The sequence below is a fragment of the Mirounga leonina genome, unplaced genomic scaffold, assembly GCF_011800145.1.
Source record: "Mirounga leonina isolate KUSES-001 unplaced genomic scaffold, KU_Mleo_1.0 Mir_55, whole genome shotgun sequence".
In the NCBI taxonomy this organism is placed as follows: domain Eukaryota; kingdom Metazoa; phylum Chordata; class Mammalia; order Carnivora; family Phocidae; genus Mirounga; species Mirounga leonina.
In genome coordinates this window covers 8,029,939-8,050,244 of record NW_023270816.1, presented here as the reverse complement: position 1 = coordinate 8,050,244, position 20,306 = coordinate 8,029,939, and the positions used below count along the sequence as shown (strand labels likewise).

Below are 20,306 nucleotides of genomic sequence, written 5' to 3'. Positions count from 1 at the left end.
GTAAAGAAATTCTAATTTTTCAGGAAACAATATAGACATTAAACTATTTGGATGGAAGAAGAAACATGAAGGTAGTGTTAGAGAAAGAAATAAATCCCATCTCTCATCTCAAGGAAGATCGGGGACTTGAATAGGAGCAGTGGGCTACTGAGAGGAGGAGCCTTTTGCTTGGACACTTGCTTTCCAACTTGGATGCATCCATCTGCAATCATGCAGGACTGGGCAGTGTCCAGCAACAAATCTACTTATCTATGAAATCACGTTTAGACAAAGACTGACTCACTGATTAATTCATCTAATGATGAAGGTCCTGTGTTGGGGGTTTGCAAGACTATTTTTAAGTTTGGTGATTTGCTGGGAAGACTCCAGGACACAGCATATAGTCATACCCTTGGTTAAGATTTCTTACAGCAAAAGAGGAGGCAATGCAAAATCGGCAAAGGGAAAGGCACACGAGGCAAAGACCAGGGGGACCTGGCACATACATCTGTTGGTCGTCTCTCAGTGAAGCCACACAGGAAGCTCTTAATTCCTCCAGCAACATTTGTGAAAACACGTTGGAAGTGCTGTCTCCCAGGAAATCTCATTAGAGACTTCATACTACCGTGATTTTACTGCGGCTGGTTACATAGGCACCCTCTGCCTGTCACTGTCCCAAACTGCAGACTTCTAGAAGGAAAGCGGCTATTTGCCATAAACCACACCATCTGCACAAGCAGCCTAGTGCAGGGGCCACTGGACCACTTCAGAGTTGAGTTCCCAGATGCCAGCCAAGGACCAGCCTTGCAAGCACGCAGCCTCTCGGGGGAGAGCAGTCTCAGGCCCATGTTAGGTCTTATCTGCACAGAGCCAGGGACTGTGCTACACGGACAGGGGTGGAAGATAGTTACTGCCGCATGGGGCTTGTAGTCTCCTTGCAGAGGCTGAAGTTTGATAAGATGACACTAACTAAATGGAAGATGTCACCATGGCATTTGGAGAGTAAGAGTAGACTGAACGAGAGGATAATGGGACAGGGCAGTGAATATAGAACATGTGCTTAGTGGGCCAGGTGTTTTTAAATTGGCTGAATGTCTCACTCAGCCAAGGGAAGAGTGGGGAAGAGTCGGGGCAAACAGCAGCAAGGTCCATGGATGGGGACAGGGCTTGGCACATTTGAGGAAATGAAGGACAGATGCATAGGGGAAAATGGAGTCTCAGATTAAACTTCTTTTCAGGGCTAGCCCATGGCTCAGGCCATTTCTGCTCCAAAGATGTCTTCCCACCTTCTTGTCATAGCTTCAGATTGAGCAGTCAAGTTTTTCAGTTTATAATTTGAGTTAAAATTATTCCAGATTGGAAGGTAACACTAGTTGGTGGTGATCCCGTTATGGAATATTAAGATCAGGCAGGAAAAAGGGTCAGAAGCAAGGGCAATTTGGCTTTAAGAGGTGGGTGTTTAGGCTTGTATCTTTGTTCCCACCCACCATAATTATTGCTTCTATGGCCAATAGAAAATTAATCCAAGGCGCCTGGGTGGCTCAGTTGGTTAAGCGACTGCCTTCGGCTCAGGTCACGATCCTGGAGTCCCAGGATCGAGTCCCGCATCGGGCTCCCTGCTCGGCCGGGAGTCTGCTTCTCCCTCTGACCCTCCCCCCTCTCATGCTCTCTCTCTCATTCTCTCTCTCTCAAATAAATAAATAAAATCTTTAAAAAAAAAAAAAGAAAATTAATCCAATAATTTGTCTCTGCTCATCTTCCTTTTTTAGAGTCTAATGATTATAATTTATTTTCGGGCACACCTCATTTTATTGTCCTTCCCTTTATTGCACTTCACAGATAATGCATTTGTTTGTTTTACAAAGTGAAGGTTTGCAGCAACCTCACATCAAGCAAGTTTTACTGGCACCATTTTTCCAACAGCATTTGCTCACTTCATGTCTCTGTGTCACATTTTGGTAATTCTTGCAGTATTTCAAACTCTTTCCATATTATTATATTTGTTATGGTGACCTGTGATGATACTGTTGTAATTGTTTAGGAGCACCATGAACTGCACCCATACGAAATGGCAAACTTACTTGATAAATGTGTGTTTTCTGACTGCTTCACTGACCAGCCATTGCCTTTCTCTTTCCCTCTCTTTGGGCCTCCCTATTTCCTGAAACACAGCAATACTGAAATCAGGCCAGTTAATAATCCTACAACAGCCTCCAAATGCTCAAGTGAAAGGAAGAGCCACATGTCTCTCACTTGAAATTGAAAGGTAGAAACAATTAAGCTTCCTGAGGAAGGCAGGTTGAAAGCCAAGATGGGCCAAAAGCTAGGCCTCTTGCACCAGTTGGCCAAGTTGTGAAATCAGAAGAAAAGTTCTTGAATGAAATTAAAAGTGCTACTCCAGTAAACATGCAAATGATAAGAAAGTGAAACAGCGTTATTGCTGATACGGAGAAAAGTTCTAGTAGTCTGGATAGATCAAATTAGTCACAACATTCCCTTAGGCCAAAGCCAGTCCAGAGCAAGGCCTTAATTCTTTTCGCTTCTGTGAAGGCTGGGAGAGGTGAGGAGGCCGCAGAAGAAAAGTGAAGCTGGCAGTGAAGCTGGCACCTTTGCGAGTTCAGGAGGCTTAAGGGAAGAAGCCGTCTCCATAACGTCAAAGTGCAAGGTGAAGCCGCACCTGCTGATGGAGAAGCTGCAACAAGTCCTCCAGAAGACTCTGCTAGGGTAATTACTGAAGGCGGCTACCTTAAGCAACAGACGTTCAATGTAAATGAAACCGCCTAGAAGAAGATGCCATCTTGGAAAACCATCACTGAGAGAAGGCAGTGCCTGGCTTAAAAGCTTCAAAGGGAAAGCAGGCTCTCTTGTTAGGGTCCAATGAAGCTGGTGATTTTAAGTTGAAGTCAGTACTCATTTGCTGTTCCAGAATCATAGTTGTATTGTTGAGTGCCATGGTCAGGACAGAATTCCTGAGACCTTTTACAGTGCAGCTTAGTAAGTTTATTTGAGTAGCATGAGGACAGGACCCGTGGGCAGAAGGAGTTGCACTTTTGCTGTATGAAGCTGGTGGTTATTATATGCTTAGTGCTCAAGCAGGAGGGGAGGGGATGTGCAGGGATTATTGGATCATGAATGTCTTCAAATTTCTATTTGTAAACAACTTCCACAAGATTTCTCTGGTGCCCGTCGTTCGGTTGGATATTAACTGTTGGTGAGATTTACAGGCAGTCATGAGACCCTTTAAGAATGTAGCAGCCAGCGTGTATTTGATCCTTATAGGAACTCCGCAGGCTACAGGTCAGCCTTCTGGGCTATAGGTGAACATTTTCTGCTTTTTTTCCCTCATCAATGTGGCCCTTCAGAATTGTGCTAAATCTACTTTGCCTGTGTTTTATAAAGGGAAGAACAAAACCTGGATGACAGCACATCTGTTTACAACATGGTTTACTGAGTATTTTAAGCCCACTGTTGAGATCTCCTGCTCAGAGAAAAAAGTTTTGTTTTTGTTTTTGTTTTTTAATATTACTTCTCATTGATAATGTACCTGGTCACCCAAACGCTCTGATGGAGATGTATTACAAGATTAATATTGTTTTCATGCCTGCTCACACAACATCTGTTCTGCAGCCCATGGATCAAGGAGTGATTTTGACTTTCAAGTCTTAATTATTTAAGAAATACATTCCCTAAGCTATACTTGACATAGTGATTCCTCTGATGGATGTGGGCAAAGTAAATCAAAAACCCTATATAAAGGATTCACCATTCTAGGTGCCATTAAGAATATTTGTGTTTCACAAGAAGAGGCCAAAATATCAACATTAACAGGAGTTTGGAAGAAGTTGATTCTAACCCTTTTGGATGACTTTGAGAGGAGGAGGTAACCGCAGATGTGGTGGAAACAGGAAGAGAACTAGGATTAGAAGAGAAGCCTTAAGATGGGACTGAACTGCTGCCATCTCATGATCAGACTTTAATGGATGAGGAATTGCTTCTTATGGATGAGCAAGGAATGTTGTTTCTGAAGATTGAATCTGTTCCTGGTGAAGATGCTGTGAAGATTGTTGAAATGACAACAACGAACCTAGAATAGGATAAAAACTTAGTTGGTAAAGCACCAGCAGGGTTTGAGAAGATTGGCTCAAATTTTGAAAGAAGTACTTCTGTGGGTAGGTTGCTCTTAAACAGAATTGTGTACTGCAGAAAAATCATCTGAAAGGAAGAGTCCGTCAACGTGGCAAACGTCATTGTTGTCTTATTTTTAAAAAATTGACACAACCGCCCCAGCCTTCGGCAACCACCACTCTGATCAGTCAGGAGCCATCAACGCCAAGGCAAAGAAGACCCTCCACCGGCAAAAAGCTCAGATAATGGTTAGCATTTTTTAGCAATAAAGTATTTTTTAATTAAGGTATGTACCTTGTGTTTTTAGACGTAACACTAATTGCACTCTTAACAGCCTGCAGTGTAGTGTAAACGTGACCTTTACATGCACTGGGAAGTAAAAAAAAAAATAATAATTTGATTCACTTTATTGCAGTATTTGCTTTGTTGCAGTGGTCTGGAACCAAACCCGCAATATCTCCAACTTAGGCCTATAATTACGATTGAAGAAACAGATCAAATTTTTTCAAATCTGTGATTTCATAACAATACTAATTTTTTTTAGTTGCTCACCTACAGGGGAATGCCACTGAACCAACTCACTTGAAAACTGGTAAATAAAGGGAAACAAATTAAGCATTTATTCTGTCTTATTTATATGACAAAGAGTCGATGAAGCGAAGTTTCTCTTTGTAATATTTCAGCTAATAAATGAAGATGACATTACAGAATTAGGAAACCGCTCTGTTTAAGCCCTAATGAGTTAGTAATTGTTGGATCACAGATGCTACCAATGTCACAAACAGAGAGACAGCCAGATGGTATAAACCTTTTGACAGAAGAACACAGTACCACTTTAAACCTTGCTTACCCACCTCCAGATTCAACCTCAATTTGTTCAGGTTTCTAGATCTAATTTCAGTCTTCAGGAAATGCAAAGAGCAGATAAACGTGGTAAACACCACCAAAGGGATTCCGTCAGAAAAATACAGACTGTAGAAAAGCATAGAACAAAAGGTATGTTTTCTTCAATAATAAATTATAATGGGGAAAACAGAAGGGATGGAGGGGAACTTATAGGATAAAAGAGACCTAGGAAAAATACCACACAACTCCAGCTGCAGCATATAGACCTTACCTGTGTCTAGGTTCATTTAACCTATTAAAAAAAACATTGAATAATAGAAACTTCAACATTTGGATGTTGATGGTATTAAAACTAATGATTAATTTCTCTGTGGATGTAACACTAACATTTGTGGTTAAAATAGTTTTTGTTTTTTAGAAATATACATTGACATATATGAATGTATTGAAATGATGTGTGAGATTGTTTCAAAATTAGAAGAGAGTGAGTAGGGGTAGGGAGTACAAATGGAAAATATTGGCTATGAGTTGATTATTGTTGAAGCCGGGTGTAGAGGACATGAGAGCCCATTACGTTTGTGTGGTTTTACAAAAAGTTTAAATTTACATACATATGTGTGTGTGTGTAGACACACACACATAACACACACAGTCTCCATCAGAAAAAAACTGGATATATGTGTTATAGACAGCAGCAACCAAAAGGGGAGTGTAGCGTGCCATTGTGTTACATTATCAATGCTTGCAAGATTTCTGCTGAGATGGGAGAAACTAGCCTCACTTTCCTAGGTTAAAAAAAAGATGAAAAGTGAATGATCATTGATAGTCGTATTTTGTCGCTGATATTTTGCATCACCACGGATTGAAACACAAATGGAGCTAATCCTTTTCATTATGGTCCGGTAATAAGATATTGAAGTAGGAGGTATTGCTGTGGCTTTTATCTATTTGTTTGTCAGTGTCTTGAAGAGAGTTACTCAGCATCAAAATGAAGCTGTTGATCATCTGTTCCACAGGTTGTCAGCTCAGTTACTAGACACACATCGTCTTTACAAAAACATTTATCAGCCTTTCTTCTGCCCTTTTTTACATGCCTCCAGGTCCAGTGCTAAATCTACCCATGACATGTACCACCCTGCTGGTTTTGCTTTGGTTTTATTTAGATTGTAACCTTTCATGGCATTTTCAATGGGCATTGTGAAAATAAGGAAATTCATCCAACTGTCTCTACCTCCGTCCGCTCATTCAGTCTGTCAGTATCCTGTGCTTCCCTTCTGTCATCTGGGACTCTGACCCAGCCCCTGCTCCTCAGCATCCCTGCCAGATGTGGGAAAATGAAATATATGTTGCATAGACAAGAGAATGTAGCTTATTAGTAGAAATGAAGTATTTCAAAATACATTGTTTCAAATGTACATGTTACCTTAGGATCTGTATGATTCATTATATGGATTTTTAGTGGCAAATTTTTAATCATTGGAGGCCAGCTGCACTAAGGACAACTCTGGTCTGACCTTATTGCTTTCCTTGGGTTTATTCTCAAAAAAACTAAGTCCTTTTTTTTTTTTTTTTTTTTGACATAAACAGGATGTATAGGCCATGGGAAGCTATGGAAGCATGAAACCAAAGCCAGACAAACACAAAAGACCCATGTTTCGTCATCCATACATGTACTATTTTCCAAGAGTGTGGATGATTGTTATTTCAGTATCTTATTCTGGGTTGATCCTGTATTGGCCCAAAGGTTCTTTGCAAAATTGGATGTTAATAGGAAGTAAAAGTGGATAACATGTTAGAAGAAAAGTGAGAGAGATTGCGTTTGATGGCTGAGGATGTTGAGCATACATTAAATGCTAAAATAAAAATGGAAGTTTTAGGGGCTCCTGGCTGGCTCAGTTGGTGGAGCATGCACCTCTTGATCTTGGCGTTGTGAGTTTGAGCCCCATGTTGGGTGTAGGGTTTACTTAAAAATTAAACCTTTTTAAAAAGGTTTAAAAAAATGGAAGTTTTAGAAAATTTGGAATTTTAAAGAAATGAAAGTTACAAACCTATGATTTGAGCCTCTAGACAAATTCAAGTATTGGCTTCATACAGGTAAAAAAATGGCATTTTGGTACTATTATTAAATGTATCAGGCAAAAATGCTGTCTATGGATTACCTTATTGAATTATTCTAATGACCCTGTGATAGATAGTGTTACTATTCCCATTCAGGTCTCATTCCCAAACAAATAAGCCAGGCTGAGAGAGATGAGGTGCTTTGCCCAGGTTCATGCCCAGGTCAGTAGGTGAGATGAGGAAACTAACTTTTGCCTGTACTTTCAATTACCAGGTCAAACCGCCTCCTACCATTCTCTTGTTGAAGGAGGTAGTGATTTTCTTGAAATATGAATGGTAATTTGGGAAGAAAATTATACTTAGATCTTTTGAGACATTTGAGATATAAAGCTATGTGATACTCTTTGGAATTCTAGTGGAGTTTACAACCAAAATGGTGTATTCGGCATTTCATTCTCTTCTACATACTTAAATCCAGGATTTAATTAATTTTTTTAGTCTAGAAGTTTACTTAGACATCATAACTCATTTATGACTCAATTGATCTTTAAAAATTTAGTTTTGAGTAATTTATACAAAGTGTCAAGGAGTGGGGAGTTATGCCCTGCCTTCTAGGGGGCAGAGTATCTACATACATTATTTGGAATTCTTCTGAGTGGAATATTTGTTCTTCTCTGTTTATTTATTCAGTCCTTTATTTATATCAGTGTGGACTCCTGGATTATCTTAGTCCATTCAGGCTGCTATAACAAAATACCACAGGCTGGGTGGCTTACAAACAACAGACATTTATTTCTCACCGTTCTGAGGGTGGGAGATCTAAAGTCATTGCACTTGCTTGGTTGGGTGAGGGCCTTCTTTTAGGTCACGGGCCTTTTGTATCCTCACATGGCACAAAGGGTGTAGGGATCTCTGGAGCCAAAGCCCTTGGTAAGGGTTCCACCCTCATGATTTAAGCATTTCCCAGAGGCTGTACTTACTAATGCCATCACTTTTGGGAATTAGGATGTTAACCTTTGAATTTGGAGGGGCAGGACACAAACATTCGGACCGTAGCGTAGCATGGATATTATTTTATTCTTTGGATTATAATCCAGTACTGCTTTATCTTGTTACTCAAATGGTTCCATGTGCAAATCATTGGGAGCTCTTTCAATCAACTTTTATATCCTTTTGACATACGCACTCATTTTGTGTGTTTCATATATACACACTTAGCACTTCCTTACTTTATGGAAACAAGATGCTCCAAGTTCACCTGACATATTTTGTGTACTTGTCCTAGACTCAGCCATTTCTCCAAGTAGCTGTGGTTCCTTTTATCGGAGAGCGGTATTAGAAACCAAGATCTGGCTGCTACGTATACTTGTTGGTCCTGGCATATTGTTGCTTGTAGGTCCTCTCAGCTAACAGAGCAAGGACATGTGTGTGCGTGGCTGACCTGAGTGTACACAGAGTATATCTACCAGTATTTCAATGTTTAGCCGTCTGTATCTGTGTTAAGCTAAATATGAGTTCATACTGACGTGTCAAAGTCTAATCCGTTACCCTATAGATTACTCTAGACTCCTTTTGCTTATCTATAACATCCTACTCTACCATTGAGAAGCCTCATTCCCACCATCTACTTATTTAATTGTTCGGTTTCAATATAAATGAATAGTGGTGTGAGAATTGTTAAACTCTACCTGCCGTAAGATAACTTTATCAACTAGAGTACAGTGATTCCGTGGAGTTTCTTTTGCTTTTAGTCTTACAGATTCCATTCATTTCTTTCTTTCTTTCCTTCTTTTTTTTAAGATTTTATTTATTTATTTGAAAGAGAGAGAGACAGTGAGAGAGGGAAAACAAGCAGGGGGAATGGGAGAGGGAAAAGCAGACTTCCCACTGAGCAGATTCCACTCATTTCTAAAGTTACTCAGGTCAGCACCTTATCCCCCACCTCCTTCAGTAAGGTTTTATACATTTGTCATACATTTAGATTCTTGTGCCATATCCTGCCTTCCATTCTGGGATAGCCTGACTTTCTAAATGATTTCTTAAAATTTTACAACATCTGTGGGTTTTAACAAATACATAATGTCACTTACTCACCATTGTAGTATCATATGGGATAGTTTCACCACCATAAAAGATGTGCTGTGCTTCAGCCATTCAGTCTTAATCCCTTCCCCTCAAACATCTAGCAACCAATGATCTTTTTACTCTCGCTGTAGTTTTGCCTTTTCCAGAATGTTGTAATTGCAGTTACACAATATACAGCCTTTTCATGTTCGCTTTTTGCACTTAGCAATATGCATTTAAGCCTAATCCATGTTTTTCATGGCTTGTTAGCTCATTTCTCTCTTTTTTAAAAAAGATTTTTATTTATTTATCAGAGAGAGAGAGAGAATGTGCACGCCCACAAGCAGGGGGGAGGGGCAAAGGAAGAAAGAGTGGATCATGACCTGAGCCAAAGGCAGATGCTTAACAGACTGAGCCACCCAGGCACCCTTCATTAGCTTATTTCTCTTTATTGCTAAATAATATTTAATTGTATGGATATCCCACAACTTGTGTATTCACTTGCCTATTGCAGGACATTTTTGGTACTTTAAGTTTTGTGTAGTAATGAATAAAGCTGCTGTGAACATTGACATGCAGGTTTTTGTGTGGACGTAAGTCTTCAAGTCAGTTGAGTAAATAGTTAGTAGTGTGATTGCTAGGTCATATTGTAAGATTATAGTTAGCTTTATTAGAAACTGCCAAACAGTCTTCCAAAGTAACTCCCACTTTGCATTCTTATTAGCAGCAAATGAGAATTTTTGGTGCTGCATATCCTTGCCAAAATTGACAGTCAGTTTTCGGATATTAGCCATTCTAATAGGCATGTAGTCGAATCTCATTTTTGTTTTAACTTCAGTTCACTATTGACAGATGAACATCTTTTCATATGCTTATTTATCATATCTGTATCTTCTTTGATGACATGGGTTCAGATCTTTGACTCATTTTTAATTGGGTTATCTTCTTGTTGAGTTTTAAGTGTTCTTTGTGTATTTTAGACACAAGTCCTTTAATCTGATATGTAATATGGCAAGCAGGACTTGTATAATCATGCACTAAGATGAAATGAGATGACAAGGGGGATGAGTCAGTTATGACTTTATATTTCCAGCCTGGGTCTCTGGGAAAATGGAGAGTACCAGTAGCAGAGAGAGTAAAGCTGAGAGTTGAAATCACTTTGGGAGGATGTGGGACGGAGATGACTCACTTAATTTTGAGGCAAGATGGAAGAATACCCAAGAACTGGAGATGAAAAAGATATTACAATTCTTGATTCAGATTTTGCTGTCATCATTATAGATTATGGAAGAGGAGAGGTAAGGAGCAAATCAGAAGTTAGGATAAGAACAATACAGTGTTGTGTCACAAAAGTGATGAAGTTTTAAGAGGGAATCAAATGTCAGCTATGAAAGACTGAAGGACATGATTGAAGAGAATGGGAATTCTCATTGCCTATCTTCTTGAAGGTCAAATCAGCTATTAGTTTACTTCAATATCCTGTGCCTTTTGTATCTGAGGACTGTAATTTACTCTGTCAGGAGAACTCTGTCTTACTTTATTCAGGCTTTTATCTTTAGCACCTTGTAGAATTTCTCAAATTGAATTTCACATCACTGGAGGTCTTTTGCCACATGAGCACAGATGGGGGTCTTATTTTTCTTTTATCTAATACAACTATATAATTATATATCCATATCTGTCTATCTATAGTTTAAATTGACTGTGGAAGTACTGGATTCATTGAAAAAAATTATTTGCCTTCTCAACTTACCATTCTCTTGAAGAATCCTAACAGTTGTGACTTCAGTCCCCAACAGAACTAATTAACATGTGTTAATTGTGTGGCTGGTCTGGTGGTGGGAACATGCAGCCTGTTCCCTGGAGTCATAAAGATATGCTTCCTTTTCTTCTTTTCTGCCTCTGAAAGGACAATTTTCTGCTTCCTTTTTTACCTGACTATCCCAAAGGATGGTAGTAATTTACTGAATAATTCACAGAGAGGATATAACAGTAAAAATAATTGCCATCACGGAGTAATAATTATTGATAGCCTGTTCGTGATTTGGAGTTGTCTAATGAATGGCATACCCACATGAAGTGCCTGTTTCAAAACACATGATTTTATATGTTCAACATGAAAATGTGTAGAAGTACTGTGTTTGAAAATCCTATGTATATTTAACAGTTGTTATTAGACTGAAAAATATTTCAGTGAAACTGATTACTTACATGGAATATGAATAGACAAATGTCAGTTACTCTGAGCTGAATACTAGTTTTATCACTGGATTCAGTGCCCCTGAGAGAAAGGAGAATTTGTGCTGTAAACAGTGAAAGATAGGAATCTATTCAGTAAACATTGTTTTAGCACCTAAAATGTACCAGCACTATATTCTCCTGTTCGCTTCTCTGGATAGAGTTTCACTTACCTTGCGAATTAAAGCTATGGTAACTATTTACAGGAAGGTCTAAGTACTTTGTAGGGCTTACCTTTACAGCGTTGAAGTGCACCATTGCCTCCAGGACAACACTGGGATCTGCTCTTGGAAAACAGCTGTCACGTGATACAATGTCTATAGTTTAAAACTGCTAAAGATTTAACCTTTGTCTTTTTTACTATTTTTTCATAGTAGCAAAATATACATAACATAAAATTTGCCATTTTAACCACTTCAAGTCTATAATTCAGAGGCAGTAATTATACTCGCAACATGTACTATAACCATTACCTCTGTCCACTTCTAAAACTTGGCCTTCACCCAAAACAGAATTCTGTACCTATTAAGTCATAATTCCCATGCTTCCCTCCCTCAGCTCACTGTAACTGCTAATCTGCTCTGTCTCTATGAAGTTGCCTATTCTAGATATTTCATGTAAATGGAATCATACAATAATCATCCCTTGTGTCTGGCTTTTTTTAACTTACCATATTGTTTTCAAGGTTCCTCCATGTTGTAACATGTATCTGAACTTAAGTCTTATTCATGGATGAATAATATTCCATTGTATGTGTATATATCTTTACATTCGTTTTCCGTCTTAAATCAATCTTAGCATAATGTGTCATTTTTCTATATTTTTGATGCTTATGAAGGTGTCATCTAGGTTAATTTTATTCTTTCTAATTCTTTTACAGGTTTGACAGATGAAAAAGTGAAGGCATATCTTTCTCTTCATCCCCAGGTGTTAGACGAATTTGTATCTGAAAGTGTTAGTGCAGAGACTGTAGAAAAATGGCTGAAGAGGAAAAACAACAAACCAGAAGGTAAGATCTTATTCAGATTGAGTGTGGATTATTTTCTAGTTTACAGTGACAAGAAAACTGCTGGAAAGTAACATATAAAGTAGACAAAATTGGCATTTTAATTCTGTAAAAGTTTTGTTCTGTTTAAAAAGATAAAATAAGTTAGAATGAGGGGAAATAAATAAGGTCCTTGACTCAAAAAAACTTGCAAAGAACTTTTGAAAATTTATTTAGACATGACCATATTGAAAAATGCAGAAGTCAATATTAGACTTGATTTTATTTAATGATTGTTATTAATGATTGCACAATGTTCTTTATATTTCAAAAATATATTTATATTATTACCTTTTACAAAAAGAAGTCTTTAAAACAATTTTTCTATGGACACAGTAGGTAAAGAACTCTTGACTTTGCATTAGATGTTTTGTTCACACTCATGAACTTAAGATGCTGTTATATTTACAAAAAAAAGAAATGTGGGCTCGAAGGGGATGTGAAGTGAAATAAATTTCCCTCCATGTTGAATATGTATAAATGTATTGGATTTGATTGGATTTGAATATTTTAGTATGGTTTTAATTTTAAATGAATCTATATTTGGCTAAATAGGACTTCTTATTTCTATGAATATTCTTCTTATAGTAGAAAATTATGTTACATGATTTTAACTATATGAAGAACTTTTATGTTAAAAACAAAAATACATGCTATTTTTCTGGAAATTTATTTAGTGTAACAAAATGCTATAAAGCTTAAAAATGCCGGTAGTTTAAAAATGATCACTATAAAATGTTATGCTGTTAGAACTGTGGTACTAGTATGCTGCTTGGAGCTGATTTTCCTCCGCTTTCAAAGTTTCTGTAATTTTCTGACATAATTTTTATATTAAAGAGATAAATATTTCCAGAAGAGAGCTTTTGGCATCAAGGCACAAATTAGATTTTAGAGTACATATGTGGGCGCCTGGGTGGCTCAGTTGGTTAAACATCTGACTCTTGATCTCAGCTCAGGTCTTGATCTCAAGGTCGTGCATTTGAGCCCCTCATTGGGCTCCATGCGCCCACTTAAAGTAAAGTACATGTGCATGAGTATGTGTGTGTGTGTTTATGGATTGAGAGGGAGGGGTAAGGGAGAGGGAGAGAGAAATATAAATACGTCAGAGAAATGTATTCTTTTCAAAACAACCATAACATTTAATATTAAAAACAAAGCTTGAAATGGCATATCTCAGTTATTACAAACCTCAAACATTTGAAAACAATTGAGATGTTTGGCACTTTCAAAAGTATGACTGCATTGTGCTTTAGGCACATCATATAAAGATGCAGATTTCAACTTGCTATGTAATGATGGATCATGATATAGTGTAAGAATAAAGGATATTTGTGAGATAGGAAACTGAGGATAGGTCCTAGAAAATGAAAAAATTTGCATACTCTTTTAATGTTACAATGATAGTTAACTCTTAGATTTTTATAAATATTTGAATGTGTCATTCCTTATCTTTCAAATCTGTTTTCTGTATTAGTTAATCAAATAATACCTTAAACTGTTGAGTACATATACTCAAGAGTTAAATGATTATTAAGAATAGCTGAGTGTAACTGAAGCAATGCTCAGTTATACCTGAAGAAAAACTTGTGGTTGGACGGAGATGATCTGGCTGGTGGCCCTGCAGAGGGCTACAGATGGTTGCAGGGATCAGGAACAAAAAGAGTTTGCATGAGGTGTGACTTGGGGCTTCCAAGCTGGTGGTGGGGACACACACAGCACAAGGATGCAGACGGTTTGCAGTGCAAGTGCAAACCGGAGTCTTTCATTCTACCACTGCAGCCTGGTGGGACCCTGTCACCCCTTCTTCCCAGGGAGTTTATCACGAGAATGTATCTCAAGACATCCACTTTATGTTCAGTGAGATTCTGTAGCGCAGCCCTTGCAGAGGGTGTAGGAACGAGGTGTAGCACGAATCTTGTGTGAATGGCATCGCCCAGTTTTCTTTGAAATACAGAAAGCCAGCTAAATATCTTTATTTCATTTATGTAATTATGGATTAAGGTAGTGGTCAGTTGAAGCATTTTGTTTCTTTTCCCTTGCTCCCTCCTCATTATTTTTTTAAAAATTGTGTTTTCCTCAACTAGGCCTTATTCTCCTTCCAAATTGCTCCATTGAAAATGTTTTGAGGAAGGACATCTTTGTGGACAGGGTTTTTAGGGAGTGTTTCCGTTTCCATGGCGGACCCAGGAACAAAGTGTGACAGCTAGAAGTTCTGGGAGAATAGTTTGTTGAAAATGAGTGGGACAGGCCTATCCAGATTATTTCATTTTGTGTCAGTTTAGTAAAAGAAAATGAACCAAGGAAAACTGTGCTGGAGTAAATAACTTGCACAATGCTTTATACAGTATAAGTACTCACTAAACATTTATTTTATTTCTTTTTTAACCACTGATAAGCCAGCCTCATGTGGAAATGATCTACACTGTGGGGGAAATTGTGTAATGGTATATTCTGTTTAGAGAAAGATCATGTTTGAGAATTCAGATTTATTAAACAAATGAATAATGGGATGATTATTTGCATTAAAAATTATGTTTGCTTTTAAAATGGCCAACTTTCACACTGCTTGTGTTTTTTTAATGATGACGTCATACTGTTAAAAAAGCTAGTTTTTCTTCATTCATTTAGTATTTTATTGAGCACCTACTCACTTAGTGCACAGAGCCAAAATGCTGAAGAAGTGGAGAATGCGTGGCATGTTTTAGTTGGACTGTGGCAGTATTTACAATGCATCAGTATTGGGTGACCATAGAGCAGTTGTCATTTCCAAGGAATTTCACGTATATCAACCCTTTACGTCTGATTACAACAAGTGAAGATAAGGCAGTCTGGTCATTTGGTAGATTTTGAAATTGCACTGAGGGGAGCTAAAGGATCTCTGGAGGTCCAGCATCTGGTTCTTGACAGTCCCCAGACAGTGACTCTGAGCTGACAGTGACTGGAGGGCGTAGACTGTGGGAGTCATGGTTATGTTTGTGTCCCTTACCAACAACACACCTGATGCATGGTGGAGGGGTTCGCTAAACATTTCTGAATGAACGAATAAATAGATGGAATCTATCTAACTAAGTTAGATTGTCAGCCTCCAGGTGAACCTCTGTTCTTCACTTGGTTTTCATATTGTGCCTGATACTGGAACTACTTGTATGCTCTTCTTATCTCCCCACTACTCGTTTAAAAGCTTCTTGAGGGAAGGGGTTATGTAATACGTAGTTTTAAATCCCTCAAGGTACATTGTCTTTCATGTTTTCAGCAAACTATGTGTGAAGCACGGTTGAGGTACTCGATGGTTATGTTTCTGAGGAGCTTGCAGTCAAACAAATAGAGGAAGAGAGTAGTCCTTCTGGTTAGTCTGACAGTGAGGTCGAGCATAGACCAGGCTGGAGTCTCTGAGCCGGAGTGGGCTGTGGGGGGGTCCACATCACAGTGGATCACTCTGCTTTGTGTTGACAGAGAAAGGGGGTTGGGAAAGGGTGAACCACCACATGTCTTCAGAGATTTAAATTTCCGAAGTCTTTACTGTTACTGTTTTCGGTTTAATTTTATTGCTTTTATAGCACTTGCATTTTAAATGCATAAAGTTCTATCTGTAGTTGTGAGGCAGATTGCCTTTTGAAGGTGGGCCTCTGATCCTGAATTCTACATTTGACAGGCCCAGCTGGCATGCATCAGGCCTCCGATTACTAAACTATTTAACGTCTACACAAGTATCAAGGTGTAAATATAAAATTAATCAATAAACATTAGGAGATGGTGAATCTTGTGACAACATCTTAAGATGGAATACAGTTTTACATCCCTAATGCCATTTCAGTATTTCAGTTATGTTCAGGGAGGATCATGAATTACCTTGACCATCAGCAATGTCCCCTTTTGGCTTCTAATGTAAAAAACTGTTAGTGGACAATGCTGGTGATATCAGAAGGGGTGTGTGAAGAAGTGAGAATGTTGGAAGTCGGTATACTATATTTGGCATCTTCTGGTATTAGAATAATATTTAAATACATGGATTTTGTTTACAATCCCCAAAATGTAACTGTGATACTCATATTCTAAAGGGAAGCTGTTTGGCATTCAAGAGAGTGATTGATTGAACCCAGATCATTTAAGAATTATGAGTAGCAGTGTCATCTTTTATGTCTAATGATTTCTGTTATTATTGTGTTTATATATCTAAACTATTAAATAGCAGACCCTATCACTATCAGTGTACCTATAAATGCCCAATAATAATGAAAATATGGGTACTGTCAACTGCCTTAAATATTTTCAACAAATACATGAATGTTTTCTTTTTTTACTCAAAGAATATAGTTACTATGTATTTTTCACCTCTCCATGATTATAGAGACGGAATAATTTTCATTCAAATAAAACTACTAAATATTTCATACCTAAAATTAGTGAGATTTAAATCATGCCCCCTAAACCTACTATATGCAGCCTGAAATGAAGATTAAATAGCATTTGTCTGCTTAGTATATAACAGATGTTTTCTGTGCTCGTATTTATAATGTGGTGGGATTTTAAATAATGGGGCACAAATTACTTTTCCAAAGCATGCAGTGTTAGAAGATTTTAGTAAGTAGGACAATAAAAATTATGTGTTAACTGTTAATATATATCATGAATAAGGAAAAAAATCATTGAAATGGCTTACTTGGAACTTCATTTTGGGCACTTTCTTTTCCTTGAAATTGCTTCATCTCAAATATGGAAATTACATTTTCACATAGAAATTTCATATCTTTCTTTTCTTTCTTTTTGGAATGGAAATAAAATGGGTTGAATGCCTTGTTTGAATTATAAATAAATATAATTCACAATCTGGTAACTGGAAGGGGAATAAAGTTTATTTGCAAAGAATTACTTGATGTATTCCATTAATTCTGATAATTGTTCATATTATTGCAAAGATGTATCTTAATATATTCTTTTTTGAGAGTGTTTGGGCTCTGTAGCAATCTTATCAAGTTGATTGGGATTTTGATAACTAAAGATTAATTCAGATCATCACAAATATTGTTAGTAATTATGAAACTAATTCAAACAATTTTAATAGCTTTGTTATAAGCTAGATTGATTTCTGAAGCAGTTTTTCTAGTGTCTATAAAGTTCCTATCAGTGGTAGCTATTATTTGTACATTCAACGTCATTACTACATTTCCTAAGTTAAAGTTTTGTTTATAAGTGATTTTAATGAATGAAAATATTAGGAGCTAATGGATTTTTGAAAATACTTTGTTTTCATTGGTGTTTCTTTTTATACAAGTTGTATTTTCTAATTGCACATGTAGTAGAAAAAGATGCTTAATTTAAAATCATTGAGTCTATTTAGGGGCACCTGGGTGGCTCAGTCATTAAGCGTCTGCCTTCGGCTCAGGTCATGATCCTGGGATCCCAGGTCCTGGGATCGAGCCCCACGTCAGGCTCCCTGCTCAGCAGGAAGCCTGCTTCTCCCTCTCCCTCTGCCACTCCCACTGCTTGTGCTCTCCAGCTCTCTCTCTGTCAAATAAATAAATAAAATCTTAAAAAAAAATTAAATAAAATCATTGAATCTATTTAATAGAATTCCTTTCAGCATTTAAAATTTTGTTTCACTTAACACAGATTTGAAAACTAAAATGAAAACTTGTGAGATGAGTGGTATAACCATTTCTGTTTTTTTTTCAATCTACTCCTTGAAAGCTTCTGAAGGTTTAACAATGATCCAGATTGATTAAAGATTGAATAATAATTTCTAGAAACAGACATTTGAGTGGCCAGGTTGTAGCTAGAATATGAGCAAATAGTACTCATTTCTCTAGCTAGTCATTCAGTATGCTGACTAACAAATATTTCTTGAGTCCCTACTATGGAAATATAATTGGAGAACAAGGAATATAAACTTGTTCCCTTGAAGGTCACTTTCTGATAGGAGAAGACAAATAATAAACACATAATCACAGAATAAGGTTATTTCAGGATTTGTTGCTGGTATATTTGAAAACATCTACCATAATATAGCAAACAGAAATTTTTAGTAGAATTAAATTTGCTTGAGATTTTAAGATTCACATTGTTTTTAGCCAGTCAGATGGGCCCTCTGTATTAAGCACATATGTCTGTCTATTTGCTGTGTCCTGGTTCCCTGTGAGTCACAGGAGCCATATTTCTTGTGTTTACTGCCCTTGAAGGATTTATAATCTTCTGGTGTGGAAAGAAGGTGAGAACCTGTGAGAATACAGCAACCAAGGCTGTGTAATCCAGTGTTGAGTGGTGTGGTGTGGGTTTTCAAGACAATGCTGGGAGAACTGAGGACACCAAGAGGTATGAAAATTGAGACAGCTTTTTGTAGGAATTGGTTCTTCATCCGGGCCGCTGATTCTCAAAGTGTGATTCCCCACACAAACATGGACATCACTTGGGAACTAGTTAGAAATGCCATTGGCCTTATCTTACTTAAGACCCCTGGAATCAGAAACTCCTACAGTGGGGCCTATAGTCTGTGTTTTGACAAGCCCTTCCAGGTAATTCTAGTGCAAACTCACCTTTGAGAACCACTGTCCTGGGCATTGGAGGCCTATGGAAGAGCAAATGAGGTCCTGGGTTGGCTGGGGGAGCAGTAGGATCAAAAGCAGGGCTGCAGGGCTTGCTGTGATTTACTTCTAGGTTAGCCTGGAGAGGAGGGAGGGTTTGGTATGGGAAATTCTGCGTAGAAGCAATTTGATAGAAGGCAGGGTGGTTGAAAGCAAGGGGTGAACCCAACAGGTCAACGCAAGCAGCGGTTGGTTAAGATGAATATGCTCGGTAACACTCCCCCACCTTTTTTAAAGTTTTCGGACTTTTGTTTGTTTTTTTGCTTTTGTTGTACTGGCAATTTTGATATATTGGGGAATAGTTTTGCTATGGATTTCATATCTTGAAAATATTTTTCTTATTTTAAGAATGGAAGAAGATAGTGTTAAAATTTTTTCTTTCTACTCTCATTTTAACTGGTTATTCATGTTCTGCATTGACTGTAATAGGAAAAGTGTTGGGGGGGGGAGACTAGAGTTTGGAACTCTATCCATCCAAAATAGGTGTTTTAATTGATAGCTTCATTAAAGTATGGTGAGTTGCAGAACAGGATATATTACAATCTTTTACAAGATAATAATCATATATAATTGTGTAGACAAAGAGCTAGTAAAATATGTATCATTGTGGTTGTTTCTGGATTTGGGGGATTTACAGGGAAGTTTATATTCTTTTTTTTTTTTTTTAAAGATTTTATTTATTTATTTGAGAGAGAGAGAATGAGATAGAGCATGAGAGGGAGGAGGGTCAGAGGGAGAAGCAGACTCCCTGCTGAGCAGGGAGCCTGATGCGGGACTCGATCCCAGGACTCCAGGATCATCACCTGAGCCGAAGGCAGTCGCTTAACCAACTGAGCTACCCAGGCGCCCGGGAAGTTTATATTCTTATATATGTTGCTTTTTAATAAAAAAAATAGAAACTTCTGGAGTTTTTCTTGTAGGGAAAGTTTTCCCCAGGTTTCAATAATTCTAATGTAGTTTAAACCATTATCCTCTGCTTGTTTGGCTGCTTTTCCATTGCAAGGGATAATAAACAATGTATATTCACTAATCCCTTACTGGCTTTTTTCTGCATTTTGCTTCTCCCCTCATAATATGTTATCATTAGTCATTTAGATTGTTACATAGGAACATTGTTACATAGTAACAATCATTTAGATTGTTACATAGATTGTTACCGCTGAAATGCGGTCTAGAAAAATACACAGCTCAATTTCTGTCCCAGAGTCATCATTTTAGGTTTAAAATTAATTCCTTTTACTAAAATTTGCCAACTATCTACTATGTGCTTAGCATTTGTTAAGTATTGGACATGAATTCAGTTGTAATGGAACTTACTGTTTCTTTTTTTTTTTTAAGATTTTATTTATTTATTTATTTATTTGACAGAGAGA

The 20,306-nt window shown here is 37.6% G+C and overlaps 1 protein-coding gene across 5 annotated transcripts in view; it reads left to right on the top strand.

Annotated features, from left to right (window-relative positions):
• The window catches only part of LOC118001954 (cAMP and cAMP-inhibited cGMP 3',5'-cyclic phosphodiesterase 10A), a 292,816-nt gene that overhangs the window by 106,409 nt on the left and 166,101 nt on the right, over positions 1-20,306 (top strand). For all 5 annotated transcript variants that reach the window (XM_034992152.1, XM_034992150.1, XM_034992148.1 and 2 more), the window contains one exon: positions 12,191-12,319. In XM_034992152.1, coding sequence (XP_034848043.1) covers positions 12,191-12,319 — 129 coding nt within the window. The remainder of the gene's footprint in view (positions 1-12,190; positions 12,320-20,306) is intronic.